The sequence below is a fragment of the Phyllobates terribilis genome, unplaced genomic scaffold, assembly GCF_046119375.1.
Source record: "Phyllobates terribilis strain yellow unplaced genomic scaffold, ASM4611937v1 Scaffold_2__4_contigs__length_985480577, whole genome shotgun sequence".
NCBI classification, from domain to species: Eukaryota; Metazoa; Chordata; class Amphibia; order Anura; family Dendrobatidae; genus Phyllobates; species Phyllobates terribilis.
The window spans coordinates 518,077,312-518,102,882 of record NW_027362762.1 but is presented as its reverse complement, the minus strand read 5'-3'; the positions used below and the strand labels follow the sequence as shown (position 1 = coordinate 518,102,882).

At 38.3% G+C, this 25,571-nt stretch overlaps 1 protein-coding gene across 1 annotated transcript; it reads left to right on the top strand.

Moving 5' to 3' along the window:
- The first annotated feature begins 702 nt into the window (after positions 1 to 702).
- On the top strand, positions 703 to 23,536 carry TFAP2E (transcription factor AP-2 epsilon). The gene is made up of 7 exons (XM_073665951.1): positions 703 to 897; positions 2,303 to 2,749; positions 5,884 to 5,935; positions 17,447 to 17,672; positions 18,578 to 18,696; positions 20,072 to 20,213; positions 21,232 to 23,536. The coding sequence occupies exons 1-7, from the start codon at positions 871 to 873 to the stop codon at positions 21,515 to 21,517; spliced, it is 1,299 nt and encodes a 432-aa protein (XP_073522052.1). The 5' UTR covers positions 703 to 870; the 3' UTR covers positions 21,518 to 23,536.
- Positions 23,537 to 25,571: the final 2,035 nt, after the last annotated feature.

Below are 25,571 nucleotides of genomic sequence, written 5' to 3'. Positions count from 1 at the left end.
GTGTCCATCATCACTGAGTAGCTCCACAATCAGAGACTTTTAGTCGCTGCTCCCTCTGTATGGGCCGGCTTACCTGTGTGTACAGATCCCAGCCACATCTACACTAACTCCTGGGATGGGGTGTGGATCTGCATGTGTGGGAGTCCGCTATCCCCCTGGATCCACCTCAGGTAACAGCCTTCTGTTCACAGGCTTACACTAAGAAAGCCAGGTCTGACTTCTCCAGTGATCAGAGCAGTGCACTGCCTGCAGAGGATAATAGTATTATTATTTATAAATGGTAATAATCATTATCATAGACAATAATAACAAAAACAATGCTTACTGGTAATGCACATAATATACCAATGACCTATGTAGATTGTGAGCCCAATGGGGACAGTGATGATAATGTCTGTAAAGCGCTATGGAATATATTGGCGCAATATAAGTGAGTAAAATAAATAAAAAGTGATAAATAGTAGCAAAAACAGTAAATAATAATTGTAAATACCAATAGTTTAGTTCCCATTCTCTATACAGTAGATCGCCCGGTTAATGAGCCACTTGCCTTCTGCACAGAGCCACTTACCAGTGACTACAGATGTATTTTCTGATTCCACATTCACAGTCAGCAGGCGAGCTGTCTCTTTAAGGCGCGCTCCTGACCCCCCAGCGCGCTCCCGCGTCTATATCTGGAGTGTATGGAGATGCCTCAGGCTCAGAGAAGGAGAGGGCAGTGGAGCAGGAAGACTCTGAAGCTGCGCCGCTGTCTGCCGGACTCTTCCCTATGGATACAGCTCTTTGGCTCTGAGCATCAGGGACTGTGGCCACAATCTGCCCAATATTCCTAATTCTCTGCCGGGTCCTGCTGACAACTCCGCCGCCCACATGTTAGTCCACGCGTATTCTGCCATGGTGAGTAGTGGGCAGCTGCCCCTCTACTTCAGGGAACTTCCAGAGACTTAGGACGTGCCAACCTGACCAGATGGGGGCTAATTGCATAGACAGACAGATAGATACTTGTAGATAGATAGATAGATGGATAGATGTATAGATATATGGATGGATAGATGGATAGATAGATAGATGGATAGATGTATAGATATATGGATGGATAGATGGATAGATAGATAGATGGATAGATGTATAGATATATGGATGGATAGATGGATAGATATATAGATGGATGGATGGATAGATGTATAGATGGATAGATGGATAGATATATGGATTGATAGATGGATAGATATATGGATGGATAGATGTATAGATGGATAGATGGATAGATATATGGATGGATAGATGGATAGATATATGGATGGATAGATGGATAGATATATAGATGGATAGATGGATAGATATATGGATGGATAGATGGATAGATATATAGATGGATAGATGGATAGATATATGGATTGATAGATGTATAGATATATAGGTGGATAGATGGATAGATATATGGATTGATAGATGTATAGATATATAGGTGGATAGATGGATAGATATATGGATTGATAGATGTATAGATATATAGGTGGATAGATGGATAGATATATAGATGGATAGATGTATAGATATATAGGTGGATAGATGGATAGATATATAGATGGATAGATGGATAGATGTATAGATATATAGATGGATAGATGGATAGATAGATGGATTGATAGATGGATAGATATATGGATGGATAGATGGATAGATATATGGATTGATAGATGGATAGATATATGGATGGATAGATGGATAGATATATGGATTGATAGATGTATAGATATATAGATGGATAGATGTATAGATATATAGATGGATAGATGTATAGATATATGGATTGATAGATGTATAGATATATAGATGGATAGATGTATAGATATATGGATTGATAGATGTATAGATATATAGATGGATAGATGGATAGATATATGGATTGATAGATGGATAGATATATGGATGGATAGATGTATAGATATATGGATGGATAGATGTATAGATATATAGATGGATAGATGTATAGATATATGGATAGATAGATGGACAGACATATCCAGACGGGTGGATGTTGGCTCCCTTCCTGGATCCAGCCGGTCAGAGGTGCCCAGTTGCTGGTCTGGTGGGCGCTGTGATCAGTCCGGGCACTCTGTGGCAGGAGCTGGCAGTGATCAGCCATCTCTCAGGTCACTGATGGCCTCTGGCACCAGCAGACATGGCCGGGCCCCCAGTATGGCACACATCGGCCGCTTGCAGTGTGTGCAGTGATTGGAGTGTCAGCTCCTTGCCCCAGGACAGCTGTGCTGTAATCCTCTGTTCCTCTGTGTTGCAGGAGCGCTCGGATGCCCTGAATGGAGCTGCCAGCAGTGCCCGTCTTTCCCAGCTCTCCTCGCTGAACCAGGGGGCTTACTCCTCGGCTCCCCCGCTCTGTCACACTCCAGCTTCAGACTTCCAGCCACCATACTTCCCTCCCCCGTACCCCCAACCTCCTTTATCTTACTCCCAAAGCCAGGAGCCTGGATACCCCCATCTAGGAGACCCCTACGCTGGCATAAACCCCATCCACCAGCATCAGCAGCAGGCATGGCACACGCAGAGAAGTCGCCAGGAAGACGCAGGGCTGCTTTCTCAGGCACACAGGGGGCTCAGCCTGGACCCACGAAGAGACTATGGGGGGGTTCCCCGGCTACTGCACGGGCTGGGAGATGGTGGGCACAGCCTGGCAGAGAGTGCCCTGTCAATACATGCTCTGTCTCACCACAACATAGAAGACATGCAGGTAAGGATGTAATGGAAGCCGGCTCCACACCGACCTGTAACACCCAGCACAAATACTGATGCCAGTGCCACCAGTGCCAATGGGGAGAGAGCCATGTTATCTCCCTCCATCCACTCAAGATCAGCTGCACTAAATGTCGCATGTAATGTCCCTGCATGGTCCTGTAGCCCAGAGCTGTGTGCACACTCATAATGATATAACGCATGGAGATGGATCTAATCTAATAATCCTCAACTAGTCCCGGACCTAATGTTTTACTCCCAGAATCCGACATTAATTACTATTATTATGGCTGGATCTGTAGTGGACACATCCCCACTCTCTATCACAATAAGCTGTGTGTAATTGTATTCTATAGAAGTATATGATCCCTGAGAAGTGGAATGTGGAGAATATTCCTTAGCGTGAATTACAGTGTACAGCAGTGGTAGTGTGTGCATGGATGGAGGAATGGTTAGTGTGTGTGTCCATTACACCTACCCCTACCACATACATATATGCACCCACTACCACTGCTGTACATTATATATATATATATATGTGTGTCCATTACACCTACCCCTACCACATACATATATGCACCCACTACCACTGCTGTACATTATGTATATATGTGTGTCCATTACACCTACCCCTACCACATACATATATGCACACACTACCACTGCTGTACATTATGTATATATGTGTGTCCATTACACCTACCCCTGCCACATACATATATGCACCCACTACCACTGCTGTACATTATGTATATATGTGTGTCCATTACACCTACCCCTACCACATACATATATGCACACACTACCACTGCTGTACATTATGTATATATGTGTGTCCATTACACCTACCCCTGCCACATACATATATGCACCCACTACCACTGCTGTACATTATGTATATATGTGTGTCCATTACACCTACCCCTACCACATACATATATGCACACACTACCACTGCTGTACATTATGTATATATGTGTGTCCATTACACCTACCCCTACCACATACATATATGCACCCACTACCACTGCTGTATATATATATATATATATATATATATATGTGTGTGTGTCCATTACACCTACCCCTACCACATACATATATGCACCCACTACCACTGCTGTATATATTTATATATATATATATATATATATATATATATATGTGTGTCCATTACACCTACCCCTACCACATACATATATGCACACACTACCACTGCTGTACATGATATACATGTGTGTACAGTGATGTGTGCACTGACTGTTGTGCATGTGTGTAGTGTCCTCTGTGTGTAATATGTTTGCAGTATGGTTACACTATCGCTGCCATCCTCCTTGTCTTTGTAATTATCGAATTGCTCAGGGAATTAGCTGAAAATTATTTAACCATTTGCTGGCATTTGCCTCAATCTACTCCCATGCTAAGCCCCTGGGGCAGAGTTCAACGAAATAAACAAACTTTCCTTTTTTAAACAAGGAAATGAAATAAATATTATGATTTCCACACAATTATGTTGTATAAAGGAATTTACACACACAAACACACATGCGGTTTTATTTATTTATTCAATGATGATCTGAACAGTAAACTTGTGCTAGAAATGCGGGGACAGATCATGCGACATTTATCTCTCACTTTATTTTCTCACTGCAGAATTCGCTCAAATTCATACTATATTAGGTGGTTGTTTCCCGTTATAATGCACTGTTGCTTTGTTTCCCTGTGTATCTATCTATCTATCTATCTATCTATCTATCTATCTATCTATCTATCTATCTATCTATCTATCTACCTATCTATATGTGTGTGTGTGTGTATGAATCCACACTATATAATATATATATCTATATATACTGTATATCTATATAAGCATTTTTCATACAGGATTTTGATAGCCTGTATTCCTATATTTATGAATGTATTTACTTACTTATGAATTCTACAATTTTATGTAACAGTTTATATCACACAATGTAAATCTAAATTCGAAAATTCGATGTAGGTTATTTTGATTTGTTTTCCTGGATGTTTTTGTCAAGTTACAATGTTCCTAAAGTCTTTTATAGGCTGATTATGAGCTGTAGGAGACATTCTGCTGGTTTTAGCTGTCTCTATTGGATGAACATATTTTTTTATAATAATTTCCTTTTCTATGTTTGCTACTTAACTACAGTAAACAATTGGAAATTCCAGAGGAACGATCTAATAATTTTTTTATATTGAAAAGATGTAATTATTACAATATTGCTGTGCCCAAAATCTATTAAAACTTATAATATAAAATATGTGACAAATAATGAAGACATGAAAGAGATAGATAGATTAGATAGATAAAAAATGATCAGAGTAATTGATACTTGGTGATCTGATATTAACAGTGTTTGCTTCTAGGTGAGAATTGACCAGAAATTTATCATGTCCATAAATGATTAGTTCTAGTAATAGTAGAAATGGCTTGAAATGATATCTAAAAATAGTGTCAGATCATATACAAATAAGGATAAACACTAACAATATTTTTTTCCATTGAATGTAGCTTTCATTTACTCCTAGAATTAATACATAAGCCTAGCAAAAAATGTATGTTCTTATCCTTACTCCTATGTCTCCTTCACTAGAATACAATCCTTAAAACTTTATCAATAAGTATATCATATTTTATGAGTGGAGATTAGAGTAGTAAATACTTACAGTCCCCATTTTTTTCAGCTGCATAAATAATAAAGCCACACTGACCATAATATTAAGAATGGATAATGGCTCAACATATGCAGAGAAGCAGCAGAGCTGCATAGGACCAACTGAGCTCTGCTGCCATTGTGCGTTTTCTGCTTACAACCAGATAATTAATTAGTTGGTTAGTTATATTAGGTATCTGTATTAATTAGTTATTACTTTACTAGAAAATGGTTACAGCAGTAATCCACAATAATGTGCCATATTTATTTGACAGGCACAGCATACATAAAGATATATTAGGTTAGATTATCATGTATAATCTGCTTTGAGACTTGCATTCATATGTGACACAACTATTGTCACCTAGCTGCCCTTCTTGTATTTTTTATTCACATAAACTGCTAATATTATGTGACTATATATTTACATGTATGCTGTATCCCTATTAACCAGGTCTTGGATGAGTCAGGTGTCAGTTTACTGGACCAGTCTGTCATCAAAAAAGGTAAGTCTTGTTCTTTTATCATCAGAGCTGACCTTTGAGAGTATGTAATGGTGTTCCACTATTTTATAAAGACAGAGATGATAAAAAAATATGAAAAAAGGCTTTGCAAAATTTAGAGTTTTAGAGGTGAGAAGAATGTGCCAATCTGCTAAATTCCTATAGCTAATGCTCACAGTTTCCCTAACCCAGTATTTCTATGTAATACAACATTATTATTATTAATTTGTAGTAGTAGTAGTAGTAGTAGTAGTAGAGTACTATTAGCTTCAGTAGTTGTATATTTTTATTGTTTATATTTTTTATTATATTTTATAATAGTAGTAACACATGTAATTATATCATTAATTCTAATGTAATAGTTTTCTATAATTACCTTTTGAGAATTATTGAATTGTAGTTTCTATGTATAAATCTCACATATAATGTAACTATTGCATCTAGACTTTATTACTAGCTGCATACAATCATATCCCTTAAGGTCAATAATTGCCAACACAGACATCTTAAATTCCATTTACTTCTACCCAATACTGATCTCACTTCATCATTTTCTGTTTCTCACATTACCTCTGATAGCTGCATCAATTATAAAAAAAAGTGTAACATTGATATTTTTTCAAAGTTTTATTATATACACTGAATCTTCTATAAATGGTGAGATATGGGATAAATTGTTGTTTTCTCCCTATTCCCTTTGTATATCGTTTTCAGTCTTCAGGTCAATAATGCTTATAAAGGTCTGCAGATCTCTTGAGCATAAATATTAAAATATGTTCTAGTGAGTCTTTATTTTATAAGGAAATCCATAAAAGTTAAATGAGATTTGTAATGCTCAATTTAGGATTTTTGTAAATACATCAGATTACTTGGATTATTACATTTAAATTTAATGTTTATATGGCTGATTAACATACAAAAGTCCTAACTCTGTCTTAATAATAATTTTTATTGAGTTTTCAAAATATATCTCCAATCTCAAATAATTCAGCAATTGCCTTTATATTCCTTTCTTTATTTTTGGAGCAGTTATTCTGGCTTCATGAGAACCTATATTCCCTTACAGCAGTTACATTATTTTATATGCCATTTTTTTTTTTTTTTTTTTTTAGATATATTTAATTAATTTATTTTATATAAAGATTAAAGTTATCTTTAATTAACATAAAACTCATCATATGCCATTTTCACATTTGGTTATATTAAAATCGCACCCTCTGACAGCCCAAAATGATTCTTGGCGTTTCGTGCATTTGCCAATATTTACAGACATATTTTTAATTTTTGCTGATACATATGTTGTAATATGTATCAAGTATTTTGATGTGTTTACAAATATTTTTGATGCTGGTGAATTCGTGTTGATCAATGATCTAGTTTGTTTCTACATATAGTTTTGGAGAAAATAGAAGAAAAGTAAATATGTGTGTTTTTGAGAATAGAAGATGCCCATGTCTGGAATGACCTAAAATCCATCCTTCCTGGTCTGCACATTTTTTTCTTGAAGTTCTGTGTATGTAAATGATTAAGGACTGGCCTTTACACTGAAATGCCAAGACATGTAGAGTGCAACAGTGGCAGATATTCATCCCTGCATCATTCCCCTGCTGTGTGCTTACAGGCTCAAGATTTTGGGGAATACTTTTCCAATCTGTACTGTCTGCTTCAATTTCCTGCCCAGCCTTATGATCAAACCTCCGGTCTCTCACAGAGTCCCAGATTTTCCTATTAAAACTAATTACGGGAGACCAGTCTCATATCCCCAAATCCTCCTTTCTGTTCCCCTGCATTTACTGCCTCATAAACCACTAACAATGTCACAACTAAGGACTTCCAGCTGATTAGGAAAGTCTAGGAAAATGGCTGTTCTTCTTGGCTGTTTAACCCTTGTTTTGCCAACACCGAAAATTCCGGCCATTCATTTGTACCACTACGTGTAACTCCAGGACTGATCTGAATTTTCTGGCATTATATTTGTATCTAGGAGTATAGGCCTGGAGGAGGCAGAACTGATTTTCGCTGTGCGTTGTGCCAGGGAACTTACAAGTCTAGTTAATAGGTTGGTTTTCGAGGTGTGGGCCAAAAACAATTTCAAAATCATTCTTGGCTGACACAGAACCACATATATGTACAGGTTCGTTGACTAACATCTGCTAATATTGGCCTACAATCGGTAAGGCATATGTGCTGTAGTGGTTCTTGGTCATTACGGGTTGTAAAATATAAGAAAATCAAGTATTTATGCTATATTCGCCTGGTTTCTATGCCCAGAAGTGTGATAGATTTAGGTATATAGATTTTGGTATTCACATATAAAGATGTAGGGGTACTTGCTCAATAATCGTTAAAGGGTAGTGCATGGGTTAGGGGCATTTGGTACATGTGCACCAATATAACTAGGCAAATACATTTTACATGGTATGTAAATGGAGCCAGATAGACAAGCTGTGTATGTATTTGAGAGACTTTAAGCTTCCTTTATAAAGTGTTTAATTGGTTTATGGATCTGGAAGTAATTATCAGGAGCAGAGAGGGATTTTTGTGCTGGGCAGACATCAGGGCACTTTGATAAAGATAAAGTCTGAATTAAGGGCTTACAGTCTGACGAAGCTCATGTGTCTGTAGGCACGTATTATGGAGCAGTTTATGGATATGCTTTTAACTGGTTACCCAGAGCAGTATGCAATAATCATGGGACCGTATGTACATTTAATGCTAATGGAACGAATGAGCATACTATTTGCTCTCTATCACTGGGAGCAGCTTCATTGGCATGTCACTATGGGATAAATGCATATGTTATTAGAGAAGGGGGCCTTGTTCTGCGCTCACATATTACAGTTGGACCATGGGATAAAGTTGCCCATTGGTCCATGTCAATATTCTTCCAAAATACTCTTGGGAGTAGCTAAGCAATGAAAGTAGTACACTAACTGATTTATTCTTTGAGGGATTTATTTTAGATAGGATGAATATTGTGTAACTTCATGGCTCGTACAGACATCCCTCTATTGACCCCCTCTGGCATTTGTCAAAATACAAGTCATTACTGTATAAGCAAGTGAAGTCTATTGTTCTAATATCCTAAAAATCAATATTCAATAAAAGCCAGACTATTTTCTGACAACTTAAAAAAACAAAACACAAAAAATAATAGATGATTAGTAGGTGATGACTATCTAATTCCCTCTTCCTGAATTCTTCCTTATCTTGGTCTTGGCCCATGTCTGGGTTTTTGTTGGTACTAACATTTTTGAACATTCAGTAAGATGTCAGTTTGGTCACTTACATTATGAGACTTTTTAAAATATTCAAGTTTCCCTTCTCCTTATCATTTCACACTTTTCTACTTATTTACTTGAGCCACGATCCTTGACCGTCCCTTAATAGACTTAGTATGGTGGGGTAGACTTTTTGCTTTTTAGAATTCAGTGTGAGAGTTTTTCAGGAACTTGGTCCATAAGACCATTCATGTAGCGCTCTATACATACATTACCATGGATGTGCTGTATGTTAACAACGCAGGCCCTGTACCTATAGCTCTTCTCTCATAGACTGAGTTGTATATTAAATGTGAGTACATACAATGTCTCATTTACTAAGGGTGCGTTCAGACTCGTGTCTTTAGGGGAATGCGCAATTGCGTTTTTGCATTTGTTTTCTGTATTCCCTTCACTTCAATTTAAAATAAGTTAAATCTATAGGTCTGTCCCAATTAGCATTTTCCCTGCCAGACATATATTGCCAGTATATTCTAGTACTTTGCATTAGTGCCTTGTACAAATAGTAGCTTTCATTGGTTCATTTGACTGTGCCATGGCATGGGTAGGCTTTCTACTGCTCACTGCAGGTACAGGTAATCACCTCATCATTCCCATGTTATACCTGAGAGTAACCACTAATACATGAATTAACTTATTTTTGGCCCCATGGTGGCTGTTGTTAGTCAGAGCCCTCCCATGACAGATGTAGCAATGGATATAGCGGAGCAGAGAGAAGGGGCGGTATTTCTCACATTACCCAAACTCTTGGGACCAAGATCTATCAATTAAAGCAGCACACATAGCACCTGATGTAACGTATCTGCCTGCTGAAACCCTCCAGCATGTGAGACATGCTATACCGCGACTGTAAGAACTGAATGTACCTGCACCGCTGATTCATTTTAGTAGGTAGCGCCATATTTTGGATATGGTTAGGGGCTGCACAAGTGATGGACAGTAGAGGGTTGTAAAAATTACACCAGATCTATAAAGGAACCACTCTGGATTAAGTTAGACTTCCATTTTAAGTATTTCTAGCATCTAGCAATCTAATATTATATAATAGCATTTAAAAAAAATATTTACATTTAAAGGCGGTAAATAGCATGGATGCTAATATTTTGGTCAGTGAAAAAAAAAATAATTAAAAATAGCTTTTACTATAACTTCATTTTTATTTCTTTTTTTAGACTCTTTTATACGAGTAATTGTGTGTATCACACTTTATTCTGTTAAATTATTATATCAGGCACAGAAAGACTTCACTTCACCCATCAACATGGCAACACCCTTACTAAACATGCCCAAATAATGTGAAATAAAGTCATTCTGACCCATAGAGATGAATGATGCAGCATCTCAATGCTCTTCCAGCACAGCCCATTATTTATGCATATTGGAAAACCCAGCCTACTATTTCATCTGCAATGTATAGTCTAGGAATGAAAGAGTTAAAATGGTTAGCCTATGGAAATGTGCCAGGCAGTGCTTGTGGGATAATTGGCTGTTTACTGCACATCCATAGCACATATCAAACACTTTAGGTTGTTAACACTATCATTTCCAGGGCTGATCCTTTACAGGAGACTCCGTGGAAAGTATGACAAGTATGACACATGCTGTATAATGTAGCAGGCACTGCGCTCTCATGTTTGTTACATCCATCCATTATAAGGCTTCTGTACAAGTTACAATGCCCTTACTGAAGCATATGACAAATTCTTCATTCTGTCTAGTTAGGCAGATGTATGGGCCTTATTCACATTGCTTTGTCCAGCGCCAGTGAGTAGTATATAGCTTCCGATATAATTAGCCCTATGTCTACCAGCGCTCAGCACCTGTGTGCACAGCGCTTCTCAGGGACCTCACTACAAAGGAAATGTCTCTGTGGCCTGCAGCAATTGGAGGCTGCAACCACGTGGCATTGCGTCGCTGTGACTGTAGTGTCATTGAGGCCTCATACAAACCTCACACAACCCCTTTTACTTCTGAGAAGAATGCCCAAGTTAAAGGCAATCTGTCACCAGGTTTTTGCTACCTCATTTGGAAGCAGCATATGTAGTGGCAGAATCCCTGATTCCAGTGCTGTGTCACTGAGCTGCTTGCTGTTATTTTGATAAAATCAGTGTTTTATCTGCAGTTCTCTGAATGCTGAGCTCTGTATAACCCAGCCCAGACCACTGATTGGCAGTTTTCTCTGTGCACTGTGCATAGGCAGAAAGCTGTCCATCAGTGGTGGGGGCGGGGTAATACAGAGCTCATGAATGTAGAGGACTACACAGCAGCAGCTTACTTGTCCTCTAGTGATAATCTCTTGCTAGTAAAACTGTTTATTTTATCACAAATATGGCAAGCAGCCCAGTAAGTGACAAACAGCTGGAATCAGGATCTCTGTCTGTAAATTATCATGCTCTCAGATTAGGTGGCAAAAAAACTTCACTTAAAGGGAATCTCTTGACTATTAAAACAAAACCTAGCATTCATTAAATATGATGCCTAACCTTCAGGCAGCATATTATACAGTGAGGGGTGCTGGACAGATTGATAGATACGTTTTTTTGGAAAACCTTTAGTATAACTTGTATTTTACTCATTGTAATCCCTGCTCAAACTATGCTTAGGAGTCCAGTGGGTGGTCTTTTTATATGGCACCACTAATTCCACAGACATTATCATTACTGTCCCCACTGGGGCTCACAATCTAGATTCCCTATCAGTATGTCTTTGGAGTGTGAGAGGAAACTGGAGGAAACCGCACCAACACAGGGAGAACATACAAACTCCTTCCAGATGTTGTCCTTGGTGGGATTTGAACCCAGGACCCCAACACTGCACGGCTGCAGTGCTAACCACTGAGCCACCATGATTGACAGACTTCACTGCATAGCTATGCATACAGTTATAGCTGTCAATCACTAGGTAAGACCACCCACTAAGCATAGTATGAGCAGAGATGTCAATGAATAAAATACAAGCAACGCTGAATGTCCCCACAAACCTATATATCAATCAGCTCAGCTCCTCCTGCTATGTAACATGCTGCCCACAGATAGGACAGGTGGGGCTGGAGGTACAGCATAGCAGGCTTCCTTTCATTTAGTCCATCCCTACCCAGTCTGCTGTTGATTTACATCCAGCACATCAATCTGCACGTCATTTCCTTACATCAAATACTGTATTTACAAATGCCTGGAGATCCCTTTAAACCTCATTAATATTTGCATATGATGAACGATATGAAAGAATCAGGTGTGATATATAGTATAATCTACCATGATAGCACTAGTTTGGTCCTAGAACAATGCTGTACAGAACTGATCTTTATTAAATCCAAGGAAAGTATGTTTCCTTAATACAAGTGAGCTGCTGCTTCAGAGCCGGAGTGACCAGATCACAGCCCCTGTAATTGTCAGACACAAGTCACTGGCTTACTTATTGTCATATTGTTCTTGCATCATCCTTGCTCACATGAGATCATTCATTGGAGGAAACTATTGCTCTTTCATGTATTTATGTAACTGGAATTGTCTGATAAGAACAACTATGACTAAGGACAACGTTTTTTTCTTTGGTAAAACCTATATCTGTAATGGATCTTAATAGACTTTAAAAATGAAGACTGAAGAATTTTAACTTCTAAGTAGTTGTGTTTAATCGCTTTTCTTGTCTGATGATAAGGTGTACCAGGATTTCTAACAGAATTTCTAACGTATTTCAGTCAATCACACCCAAATGCACTAAGTGCGTCCAAAACGTGAGCGCAGGAGCCTGATGTTTCCTGGGGCTTGTCGTTTGTTGTTGTTGTTTTAAACTATGAATGTGTTAGGGCATGTTCACACATAGTGATTTTTCTGCATTTTTTCTGTGTGGCCTTCTTTTTGTGCGGCAAAAAGCTACTTTTTACAGTAGCAGCAAAATAAACCAGAGTTCTAAAATCTCATTCACACTGTGCATTTTTTTCCTTATGTATTTGAGCTGCAGCATGTGTTTTTTTTAAAACCACATCATGTAAATTCTTTTAGGGTTTTGCAACGTTTTTCAACCATTCAAATAAATGGAAAGAAAGTGCAAATAAAATGGCAGCAAAACCGCATGTAAAAACAGAAAAAATGCATGTATTGTTTGTAGCAATTTTTCTGTTAACACTCTGTTTTTTGGTGCAGAAAAATCCACTGCAATTACGCCACATGTGAACATACCCTTAGGCAACCTGTGTTTAGCAGGGTCCAATTACTATATGCAAAAAGCTCCTGCTGCACATGTCCCATTGGTCCCTTCAGGCTATTATACCTTCAGTATACCTTTTTTGCTGCACTATTCCATTTAAAGGCATTTAAAAAAATATTTACCACTTGGTTATCTGTCAAACACTGCAAAATGTAGTGTGAAGAGAGCCTTAAAGGTGTCTTGCATAATAATAATTTACTATACTACTTAATCCTGTAATTCAAGAATAGTGTGACAGTTCTTCTGGGTAGTAACTATGTCCAGGCTTGTTCTTATAAGATAGGCCACTTACACTGCACACTTCTCCTGACTCAGGTTGGTGATGGAAAGAGAAGCCATGTAGCTAACATCAGTGTCAAGCCTGTAGCTGGATGTAGCTTCTGCCAGCTCTGTGGTCAGTAGATTGTAACATACAAAGAAATAATAATTCAGAAGTAGATTTGCCAGAATATGGTATACATTACAATACTGATGATCTATCGTGTATCATACTGCAGATCTGAATGATTAGAGAAGGGTACATGCACTCACATAGGATCACATCTGCGGCTCTGCCTGGTGGACTTGCCTTATTTGTAAGTAATGAAATGTCTCAATCTCTACAGTGTCTTATTATGTATGGGCAGTACGGTGGCTCAGTGGTTAGCACTGAAGTCTTGCAGTGGTGGGGTCCTGAGTTCAAATGCCAAGAAGGACAACATCTGCAAGGAGTTTGTATGTTCTCCCTGTGTTTATGTGGGTTTCCTCCCACATTTCAAAGACATACTGATTGAGAAATTAGATTGTGAGTCCCATTGGGCACAGCAGTGATAAAGCAATGCAGAATATGATGGTGCTATATAAGAAAAGCATAATAAATAATGTACTATGCAGTTGGCAAAATATATAAACCATAGATAAAAAAGGAATGATCCAGATTTTTATAATTACATTTCTATGTACTGACAACTATTTAAAATGACCAGATTGTGGAGCAATGAGTGAAGGGAAGAGGTAGAAAACATATGCAATAGGGAGTGAACAGATGTGTAAAGATGGCAAGCAGGGAATAATTTAATTGCAGGAGCAGGCAGAGAGAAGGCTGATTTAGGTAACAGCAGAGGGTCTGGTGCTGGGAACAGTTATAGGCAGCAAGTGAGTATTCTAGATCTCCTGGTTTATCTATCGATCATCTGTGTGGGAGAAATATACAGTTTGGGTTTAAGTAACCAATTTAACAAGATGATCCAATTAATTAAATCTATCATTCATTCAGATACATGCGTACAGTGCCGATGTTAGGTTGGACGCTCGCTCCTCAGCAAACTGGTCAATACACCACATGTGTAGCCGATTTAGCTGCTGAGGTGCCTATGAGGAAGAAAGGCCCCCTCACACTGCAGGTTTCTCAGCCGCTGCAGGTTGCGCAGACGCGGCTGTGAATGTTCCACTTTCTCCCAAGTAGATTCTCCTTCTCCAAACCAGAATGTTGGGGAAAAGGCCAAATCTTCCTATGCTTTTCATTTATAGTTAATTAAGTGGATTTAATCAGCCATCAATTGCCCCTAACAGCTGCGTGTGGATCCGAAATCAAACCACGGCTGTTAAACAGTTAAATGCCGCTGACATTCGCTGACGACAGTATTTAACATGCGCCGGCCAGAAGCGTGTCACAAACCCCGCCCATTGGCACCCCTGTCAAGCGATTGCAGAGCGCCGATGGGTTGTCATGCCAGCCGGCGTGCCTGTCATCACGATGATCCTGGTTTGCGTTCATAGGAGATCGTGATTTTTGCTATACATAGCAGGGCTGAAGCACTGCTATGTGTAGCACTGGCGATCGGATGATCCCTGCTTCAAGTCTCCTAAGGTGACTATTAAATAAAGTAAAAAGTTTTAAAAAAAAGTTTTAAAAAATATTTAAAAAATTAAATAAAACACAAAAGTTAAAATACCTCTCTTTTGCCACATTAAAAATCTAAAAAATACATATATTTGTATTAATATGATCGGTTAATGGCGTAATGAGAAAGAAATCAAATCGCCTGAATTACGTTTTTGTGGTCACCACAACATGCAATAAAATGCAATAACAGGTGATCAAAACATCACATCTGTCCCAAAATGGTGTCAATAAAAATGTTTGTTTGGGGCGCAAAAAATAAGCCCTCACCCACCCCGATATCCCGAAAAATGGAGACGATACGGATCTCAGAAAATGGTGACAAATGCAAAAACTTTTTTTCATACAAATTTCAGATTTTTTTTTCCCCACTTAAATAAAAAAGAACCTATACATGTTTGGTATCTGCATACTCGTACTGACCTGGGGAATCATATTACCAGGTCTGTTTTACCATATAGTGAACATCGTAAATAAAAACCCAAAAAACATTTGTGGAATTGCACTTTTTTTTGCAATTTACTGCACTTGGAATTTTTTTCCCGTTTTACAGTACACTATATGGTAAAATCAATGGTGTAATTCAAGAGTACAACGCGTCCCGCAAAAAACAAGCCCTCACGGCTATATATGGAAAAATAAAAAAGTTATGGCTCTTGGAAGAAGGGGAGGAAAAAACGAGAAAACAAAAACAAAACAACAACGGAAACTCGCCTGGTGAGGAAGTGGTTAAAAATAAACATCACAAACCAATAAATAATATGGACATATTTAGTATCCCTGTAATCATTACATCCCTTTACACAATACACAATGCATTGAACATATTATTTATGGTGTTCAGTAAACATTGAAAAAAAAACAAATTTTCTCCATTAAATTCATAAATAAATTACATACATCTATGGCAAAATGACACAAAAAATAATTAGCAAAAAAAAACAAACAATACCTCATATAATGAAGCTTATGTAAAAATAAAAAAATTAAGGCTGTTACAACTATGAATGAATGAACAAAAAAAATATTTTTCTGGTCATCTACATAGGTGCATTACAAAAATGTCACTATGCATATACATGTATATATGGATCTTATTTATGCTTGTGCACATGAGTGTATTATGTACAGTATATGTAAGCTTAATATGTAAATGCGCATGTATTATGTATTAGCTAGTGCACATTTTACTATATTGTTCCTAATGTGAATGTGTGTGTTGGGCCTGATGGATTGGGGGCCCAGGCACAAGACTTACAGCAGGGCCCTTCACTGTCAGTGCCCATCTTTGGGTTCACAAATGGGTTGGGCTTATGTAAATTTGCAACCAAAGAGCCGATTTTTCTGGCATCTCCTACTCCAGCATTTTTTTATTGCAGCGCTGGAGTGGTGCTACTATTCTAAGTTCCCTGCCCTAGTATTACACTTACCAGCCACAGTCTTCAGCTCTTCTGTGCACCACTCCAGTCCTGTGCCGCCATCTTGTGACCACAACTTCTCACTGACCGGAAGTCAGAGGTAACAGTCACACGCTCTCAGTATAACTCTATGAGCGCCTTGTTCTGGCCTCGTTCTGGCTCTCATAGACTTCCATTGAGTTGTGACTTTCGAATCGCTCAGCGAACACTGCAGCAATCCGGCAGGTCACAAACTGCTGGAGACAAAAAGGAGCGGTGCTGATGACAGAGGAAGACGGCGGTTGGTAAGTATCAGATTGGGTGAAGAAAACTTAGATTAGAAGCACCACTCCAGGCATGGCATAATAAATAGACAATTTGTTATGCCATGCCTCTGCTTTTTTTTGTGTGCATATATTTGTGTTTCTTCAGATACTTAGTTATACCATGCCTGATGAAGAGACCTACGTAGTCTGGAAAGCTTGCTTTGTAACATCATTTATTTTATTCTTGTTAGCCATTAAAAGGTATCATAACTACAAGAGTATCTTGTTTTTCCCACTGACAACAATCAATAATCCAATGAAACAGTAATCCAATGTACAAATCTAGGCGATATGTATATAGAAGAATATACTTACTGATGTAAGCCCAGTTTGTCCCTACTGCACAATCTAATATGTCTGACATCTGACAAGTTAAGGAAAATGCTGACCCATTAACGGTCTTTTTTATTGCTCCACAGTTCCGATGCCATTGAAAAGCAGCAGCATGATGTCCTCTCTCACTGTGAATAAAGAAGGCCTCATAGGAGGAGTATCAAATCCAAACGAGGTTTTCTGCTCTGTCCCTGGACGGTTGTCCCTGCTTAGTTCCACCTCCAAATATAAGGTGACAGTGGGGGAGGTCCAGAGACGCCTATCACCTCCCGAGTGTCTTAATGCATCTTTACTTGGAGGAGTACTAAGGAGGTAAGTCCTAAACACTGTTACACTTTGGTTCCATGTTTCATAATAAAATAATAGTATTTATTAATTTTAGTGCATTTTCCTACTGAATATTTCTATAAAAATTGTAAATCATATTCTAAAAATAAAAAAGTAACCATGAAAAATTAGATAATGGCATCAAACAGATCACACATAAAAAATCACCCATGAAGAAACTACAAAACAAAAAGTGATTTGGCTGCTCGATCTGTGCCACTTCATTTACAGATACAGTATGAATACGATCATTTCCTTGATGGAATGTTCCCTTTGTAAAAATAATAGATTTAGGGGATGACTTTGGGAAACAAAGCTGTTTTCTGGAGATTCTAGCCTTGTGTGAAGAATACTGAAGATCCTAGACAGATTTCATGGCTAATTGGCTATGCATGGCTGTATACATTTTCTACTTGTTCAGATATATGGGCAGCATGGTGGCTCAGTGGTTAGCACTGCAAACTTGCAGCGCTGAGGTTCAAATCCCACCAAGGATAACATCTGCAAGGAGTTTGTATGTTCTCCCTGTGTTTGGATGGGTTTCCTCCGGGTTCCCTGGTTTTCTCCCACATTCCAAAGAAATACTGATAGGGAATTTAGATTGTGAGCCCCAATGGGGACAGTGATGATAATGTCAGTAAAGTGCTGTGGAATTAATGGCGCTATAAAAGTGAGTAAAATAAATAAATATATATCAGCTATTATTTGCCAAGATCTAGTTTCATTAAGTTTTTTCCCCAAAACTTTGCAATGCCTGTACAAGTGTTGTGAATGAAACTGCAGTTCAGGCCTATGTATTTATATAGTGCTGCAATACCGGATACATGAACAATCATAGCCATATTACTGGAAAAAGGATCTTCTTCACAAGTCCATCTTTTTGTATGTAGGGCAAAATCAAAGAATGGTGGTCGCTGTCTTCGCGAGAGGTTGGAAAAAATTGGTTTGAATCTGCCGGCAGGAAGACGTAAAGCTGCCAATGTGACTCTACTGACATCTCTGGTGGAAGGTAAGAAACCCATGGAGACAAGTACAAAACTCTTCGGTAGGGATTAGAAAGGTGAAGTGACATGGCTTATTCTTGGTAGAAATCTGTGCTTTTAGATACAAAATCTAAATTAGTACACACTCTGAGACACTTTTAACTGCAGATGAACACCACCACTGGTTGAACTAAGCAATACTTGGTGGTCCAAATTGTATTGGGACAAACCTGTGGTCGCAGATTGTGAGCAATCATTCCCATAATAACACAAATCCAAACATATTGGATTTTTATATTGGGTCCATCATTGGCCACCTTCACTTAAAGATTCTTAGTCACCAGATCATAAGTGGCCAGTTTTTCCCTGAGTTTTTCACTTTTTGTCGCCTTAAAATCCATATAGGATTCCAGAGATATTGGCCTTATTTAATGCTAATTTTTATGGTCTTTGCAAAGGGACGATGCTCACAGGGTAATAATACATAGCCTCTTTGGTTCCTACGCCTCCTTGGTAAAGACCATAAAAAATTGCACTAAATAAAAAGGACCATATCTCTGGAACTGAATGGCAGATTTTAAAAGACCAAAAAATGGAAAACTCAGGGGATCAGCGAGAATAAAATAAGAGCAAAAATTGGCCACTCTTGACTTGGTTACCGTGTAGCTCACTGCAAAGGGATAGTTTATTCAGTGTTGATCAGTCACTTCGCTTTTAAGCCTTTCTAAAACTATGTGAGAAGACACGAAGGAAGCAGTATATGGAGATAGACAGTCTAGTGTTAATCTATCATTGTGGCACCCTGGGCAGAATATGAAAGCTGCTCCTAATCAACAGCCGTTTTCAGTAGACAGAATATGTCCTCTTTCATTCCATGTTTATGTAAATTACCGTGCCTTGGGCTAATATGCAGAATTACTTTTAATCATGTGCTGTTGTTGGTTTGTGAGGAATAAATAGAGATAAACAGAGGGTGAAATGGAATATTATACATATATAGTACTTCATATAAGAAGGTGGATTGATTTCATCGGTAGCTCTGTATATTAGCCCCTCGCTATTTATAATGAAGTTACAGGGTTAACAGGCAAGGGAACGTTTCCATTATAACTATGGTAAAGAAGGTCTGGTGAAGTTGCAGAACAGTTTTGCAGTCTAAGTCCAAAAAGTTATAAAATGTACCAAGAATTGTTCCTGTTTATCAAAATTACTATATTATTTGACATTGTATGAAAATATCACATATGGAAAAACATTATACAGCTCACTGGTTATATTTACATTAATGTATATTAGATATATTGGAAGTGTAGAAAATGGAAAACTGACGTAGCTACTTAGAAGAAGCATAGACTTAGTTACGTCATGGTTGTTGTACTAACTGGCACTTCTCTTCTGCAGGTGAGGCGGTCCATCTAGCCAGAGATTTTGGCTATGTCTGTGAGACCGAGTTCCCAGCAAAAGCTGCTGCAGAGTATCTGTGTCGCCAACACTCTGATCCTACTGAGCTCCACACGCGGAAAAACATGCTCCTTGCAACCAAGTAAGAGTTAAGACTATGGTAACTCCTTGGTGTCATACCTGGAATATTAGGCAACTTAAGAATTTCTGCAGGCTGGAAGGTTTAGTCTAATTTTGACAATATCATGTCATTTGAAGAGTGCTACCGCAAAGAATAGCAGAGGGTTGTCCTATATAGCTATTTATGACAATGTGTACTGGGAAACTGTGAATAACTTTCATGTTCATAGCTCTAGTAGTGGCAACAGAAACTTGTCTTTTTACAATGTGAACTTTGGATGTTTTGGATTCTTTGCTGGGACATAAGGCTAGCAATAGGAGGTAACTCATTTATTTGGAGATTAGTGGATTGAATATGGAGTTGGATCTCATTTTTGTGATGCAGGACACTATGTTATCTCTTCCCAAGAGAACTAGAGAAACTGTGTTTGGGAAAATGACTTCCAGATTACTTGGGCTAAACTTGCATACATTTCAGTTATTTCTCATTTTTCTTAGACACATTATCCCAGTTACATCATATAGAATTGTTAATGCCCCACACTTTACTTTAAAGCAAGGCTGACAGTAGCTTTACAGTACAAACTGCATACGTTACTAAATGGATCTCTTAGACCTGATTTGGGTGCGGTATTTACTTTGAAAATCAGTGTCAGAATGGCTGTACAATCCTTTATGAAAGTGCAACTCAATCGTTGCTCTTATTGCCTGATTGACAGCTCCTCAGTGTCCCTCCTGCTGCTGAGATCTCACACTGCTCAGTATAAACTGTACCTGCCAGCCAGCCAGAATGATAGACATTGAATACACTACGTCTCATAAACTATTTTATTCTATAACTGGACTCAGTATTATGTAGCCATTGTGACATGGATTTTCAAAGTAAATACACTAGTCTCCCCTGGTGTATGAGATTTGTTTAATAATGTATCCTGTTTGAATTGTGGAATGAGGAGAATGAACGTTGCTTCACATGTTCACCAATAGTTGTATTAATGTTGATACCATTTGCTTTTCTAAAACTGAGTTATACATTTTAGGCAGATATGCAAGGAGTTTGCTGACTTAATGGCCCAAGATCGTTCTCCATTGGGAAACAGCCGTCCATCTCTTATCCTGGAGCCTGGAGTACAGAGCTGCCTGACTCACTTCAGCTTGATCACTCATGGGTTTGGAGGACCAGCCATATGTGCAGCACTCACTGCCTTCCAGAACTACCTACTCGAGTCTCTAAAAGGCATGGATAAGATCTTTATGAACAGTACAGGAAATGGACACTCTGGGGAATCCAAACCTACAGAGAAGGAGCTTAAACATAGGAAATAGCCCTATGTGACATTTATGATGAGGGCTTGAAACTGAGATAGATCTCTTGGAAACCAAGATCAAATCCTAGCGGTGGAAACTATTCTGTGAAAGCGGAGTGATTTCATGTCCCGGAGATGAAGATACACTTTATTAAGGAAGAAATGGAACATGATGGGAAGACATCATAGCATCATGGTACTTGTTGCAGATATGAAGATGTGTTTTATACTTGCACCTGTCTTTAACATAACACGCACACAGACTGATATATAGACTATGAAGAACTTCCAGAACTTTTCTACATGACAACAAAGTACAGTCAACATATCACTCTTATAAAGAACTGTTTCCCACAGAACAGCAGGACACTTCTATAGAGAGTTATGGAACCACTGCTACAATATACAGGTTAAATAGTCATCTGAGATCTTGCTGATTTTGGTCTACAACAGGTGACTTAGCAAAATGACATGGTTAAACAATCCTATGGTAATATTCAATCCAATTGTATGAACTGCTACAAAATGTAATTCCACCAATTTATGGAACAGATACATAACTTAATTTGTACAACATGATACACCACTAACCAGGATGCATTACTGCTCTGGAAGAACACAATTGTTTTTATCCGCCACACTACATTGTTCTTACCTTGCCGAGCACACTTAAAGGGGACTTGTCACCATGTCAGAAGTGGCCAGTTTTTGTTTTATTTTAAGGTCTATGGAACTGTATTAAATATATGTATATATATGCAAAAACAAAAAAACAGAATACTCATGGGAGTAAAAACTGGTTACTTTTGACCTGGTGATAGCTATCTATGAAAACATTAACAGGAAGACAAAAGTCATTCTCAGTTTATATTTTTTCTTTTAGATTCTGCTCATATTGAGTAAACAGCAGGGATAAAAGGATTACGCTTTATACATATTTACACTCACTCCTTATTATAGTTGCCGTGGCTTCCTGTCATTTTCCTCTCAGTGACAGCCAAGATGGGATATCATGGTAGCACCAAAATGTATCACCTGCATTTCCCATTCACTACAGTGCTTAGCACTACAAGATAGCCACAGCAGCATGGAGACCAGACGGCGTCATTGGTGGCTGCAGCCTCTGCTGTCAAGTATTGGTCCAGACATATTTGGGTCAAATTATTCTACAAAAAATTATTATGAAGAACTCTCTAATGGATAATTATCCTATAAGTTATTTTATAAGAACAAAAAAAACTTTCTTAAATTAAACTATTGCTCATCCTTTAATTTCTACTCAACTCTTTTTTTTTATTGTATCAAATGCATACAAAAAACACTCAATAGACAAAAACATTAAACCCCAAAACAAATCCTACCCCAGCATGGGAAAAGGAAAGAAAAAAATGCATTCTTTTATAACTTAAAGAGAACCTGTCAGCAGGATTTAGCCCTATAAACTAAAGGCATGGCTATAATGGCGCTGTGATGCTGATTAATATGATACCTGATTTGAAGGGATCTGCTCAGTGGTTGTTTAATACTCACCTTATGAAGTTTTCAGAAAATTACGTCTTGTGTGCTTCAGTGTAATTTGGGGTGGGACATGGGGCAAGGTCTTCTTCTCGTTCTCCGCCTCCCCCCACCAGCCTCCTCTGTTTCTTGTACAGATCACTCATTATTCAGTGACCTGCCTCCTATGTAAAATTCCAAGCCACCGCCATCACTGTATGGCCGGCGCATGCGCAGAGGGAGCCGGCATCCTGTGTGCAAGACTGGAATAAATTGGCACCTGAGGCAGCGCATGTGCGGATTCTTAATAAAGGAGGCAGGTCACTGAAAAATCTTCTGTAGAAGAAGCAGAGGAGGCTGGTGGGGGAAGGAGAACGAGAAGAAAATCCTATTCCCACGCAATGGCTTTACTTTATAGTGCTAAATCCTGCTGACAGGTTCTCTTTACTTCACCACAATACATACAAGAAATCTGATTACAATTCATCTTGTTAAAACTCCACCACTTACTCTGAGAGTTTTTTTATATATATATATATGTATATGTATATATATATATATATATATATATATATATATATATATATATATATATATATATATATATATATATATATATATATATAGTACAGACCAAAAGTTTGGACATACCTTCTCATTTAAAGATTTTTCTGTATTTTCATGACTATGAAAATTGTACATTCACACTGAAGGCATCAAAACTATGAATTAACACATGTGGAATTATATACTTAACAAAAAAGTGTGAAACTACTGAAAATATGTCTTATATTCTAGGTTCTTCAAAGTAGCCACCTTTTTCTTTGATGACTGCTTTGCACACTCTTGGCATTCTCTTGATGAGCTTCAAGAGGTAGTCACCGGAAATGGTCTTCCAACAATCTTGAAGGAGTTCCCAGAGATGCTTAGCACTTGTTGGCCCTTTTGCCTTCACTCTGCGGTCCAGCTCACCCCAAACCATCTCGATTGGGTTCAGGTCTGGTGACTGTGGAGGCCAGGTCATCTGGTGTAGCACCCCATCACTCTCCTTCTTGGTCAAATAGCCGTTACACAGCCTGGAGGTGTGTTTGGGGTCATTATCCTGTTGAAAAATAAATGATGGTCCAACTAAACGCAAACCGGATGGAATAGCATGCCGCTGCAAGATGCTGTGGTAGCCATGCTGGTTCAGTATGCCTTCAATTTTGAATAAATCCCCAACAGTGTCACCAGCAAAGCACCCCCACACCATCACACCTCCTTCTCCATTTTTTCTTGCCATAATACAAACTCTAACAGATTATTCAGTAGGACTATCAGCTGTGTATCCACCAGACTTCTGCACAACACAACTGATGGTCCCAACCCCATTTATAAGGCAAGAAATCCCACTTATTAAACCTGACAGGGCACACCTGTGAAGTGAAAACCATTTCCGGTGACTACCTCTTGAAGCTCATCAAGAGAATGCCGAGAGTGTGCAAAGCAGTCATCAAAGCAAAAGGTGGCTACTCTGAAGAACCTAGAATATAAGACATATTTTCAGTTGTTTCACACTTTTTTGTTAAGTATATAATTCCACATGTGTTAATTCATAGTTCTGATGCCTTCAGTGTGAATGTACAATTTTCATAGTCATGAAAATACAGAAAAATCTTTAAATGAGAAGGTGTGTGCAAACTTTTGGACTGTACTGTGTATATATATATATATATATATATATATATATATATATATATACAATACGTGCAATATTTCATCTTACTAAATTATTACTTGCTAACAATTTCCTTGTAAGTATCGTGTCGGCTGCAGATAAAGTAAGGTAATGCACACGTCTGTTTAGTTGGACGACTGTGCATATTGAATTGATGGAAGTGGTAACATTGGGAAAGAAAGTCCATTTGTAAAGCCACTTTTATTAGTTGCTCAGGTGAAGCACTCAAAATCTCTATAGCCAAAAGTATCCCTGCTGCTTGCAAAATATGGGATATGCCACTTCAAAACTGCCAGAAGATTATTTCTGTCTACAGAGGAGGCATCTGACAGTTTTCTTATTTATATATAGGACTATTAGAGATGACTTGCTGATGTGGGAGCTTGGCTATTGAAACATCTTTTATCCATGGTCACTTTGCACCCCAAATGTTGGGGTCAACAGTCTGTTGGGCCGATCATTCTCCAAGACCTTGAATTCTTCTCCACTATTCTCTGCACTTTGCATGGACAGCAGACATTGGCCATCCTCCACAAGCATGGTCAAGACTGGAAGCACCACTGATGAGAATATGTTGCTTTCTGCCCTAGTTAATCAAAGACATTTGTAAATATTTATTTATGTGTAATTAAATGGGAACATTGTTAAAATGTTCAGTGCAAGCTATTTATAAGCTGAGTGAGTTTTGGGGGTATTATAATTTGGGATATCTCCCCACTCCTGTGTCTGGGGTGTCCATGCATCCATGAGGGTTTCTTATATCACAGATGTGTCTGTTGTTGTTAAAAAAAATAATTACCCACAAATGAGAAAAAAAATGAAATTATCATTAATAAAAAAAATCAATCCAAGCCAATTTCTG

What these genes read in the sequence shown, in the direction of transcription:
- TFAP2E (XM_073665951.1), top strand. Translation starts at nt 871, where the DNA reads ATGTTAGTCCACGCGTATTCTGCCATG. An exon ending in TCCACGCGTATTCTGCCATG is followed by an intron (nt 898 to 2,302) that starts GTGAGTAGTGGG and finishes TCTGTGTTGCAG; the next exon opens with GAGCGCTCGGATGCCCTGAA. An exon ending in AACATGCTCCTTGCAACCAA is followed by an intron (nt 20,214 to 21,231) that starts GTAAGAGTTAAG and finishes TATACATTTTAG; the next exon opens with GCAGATATGCAAGGAGTTTG.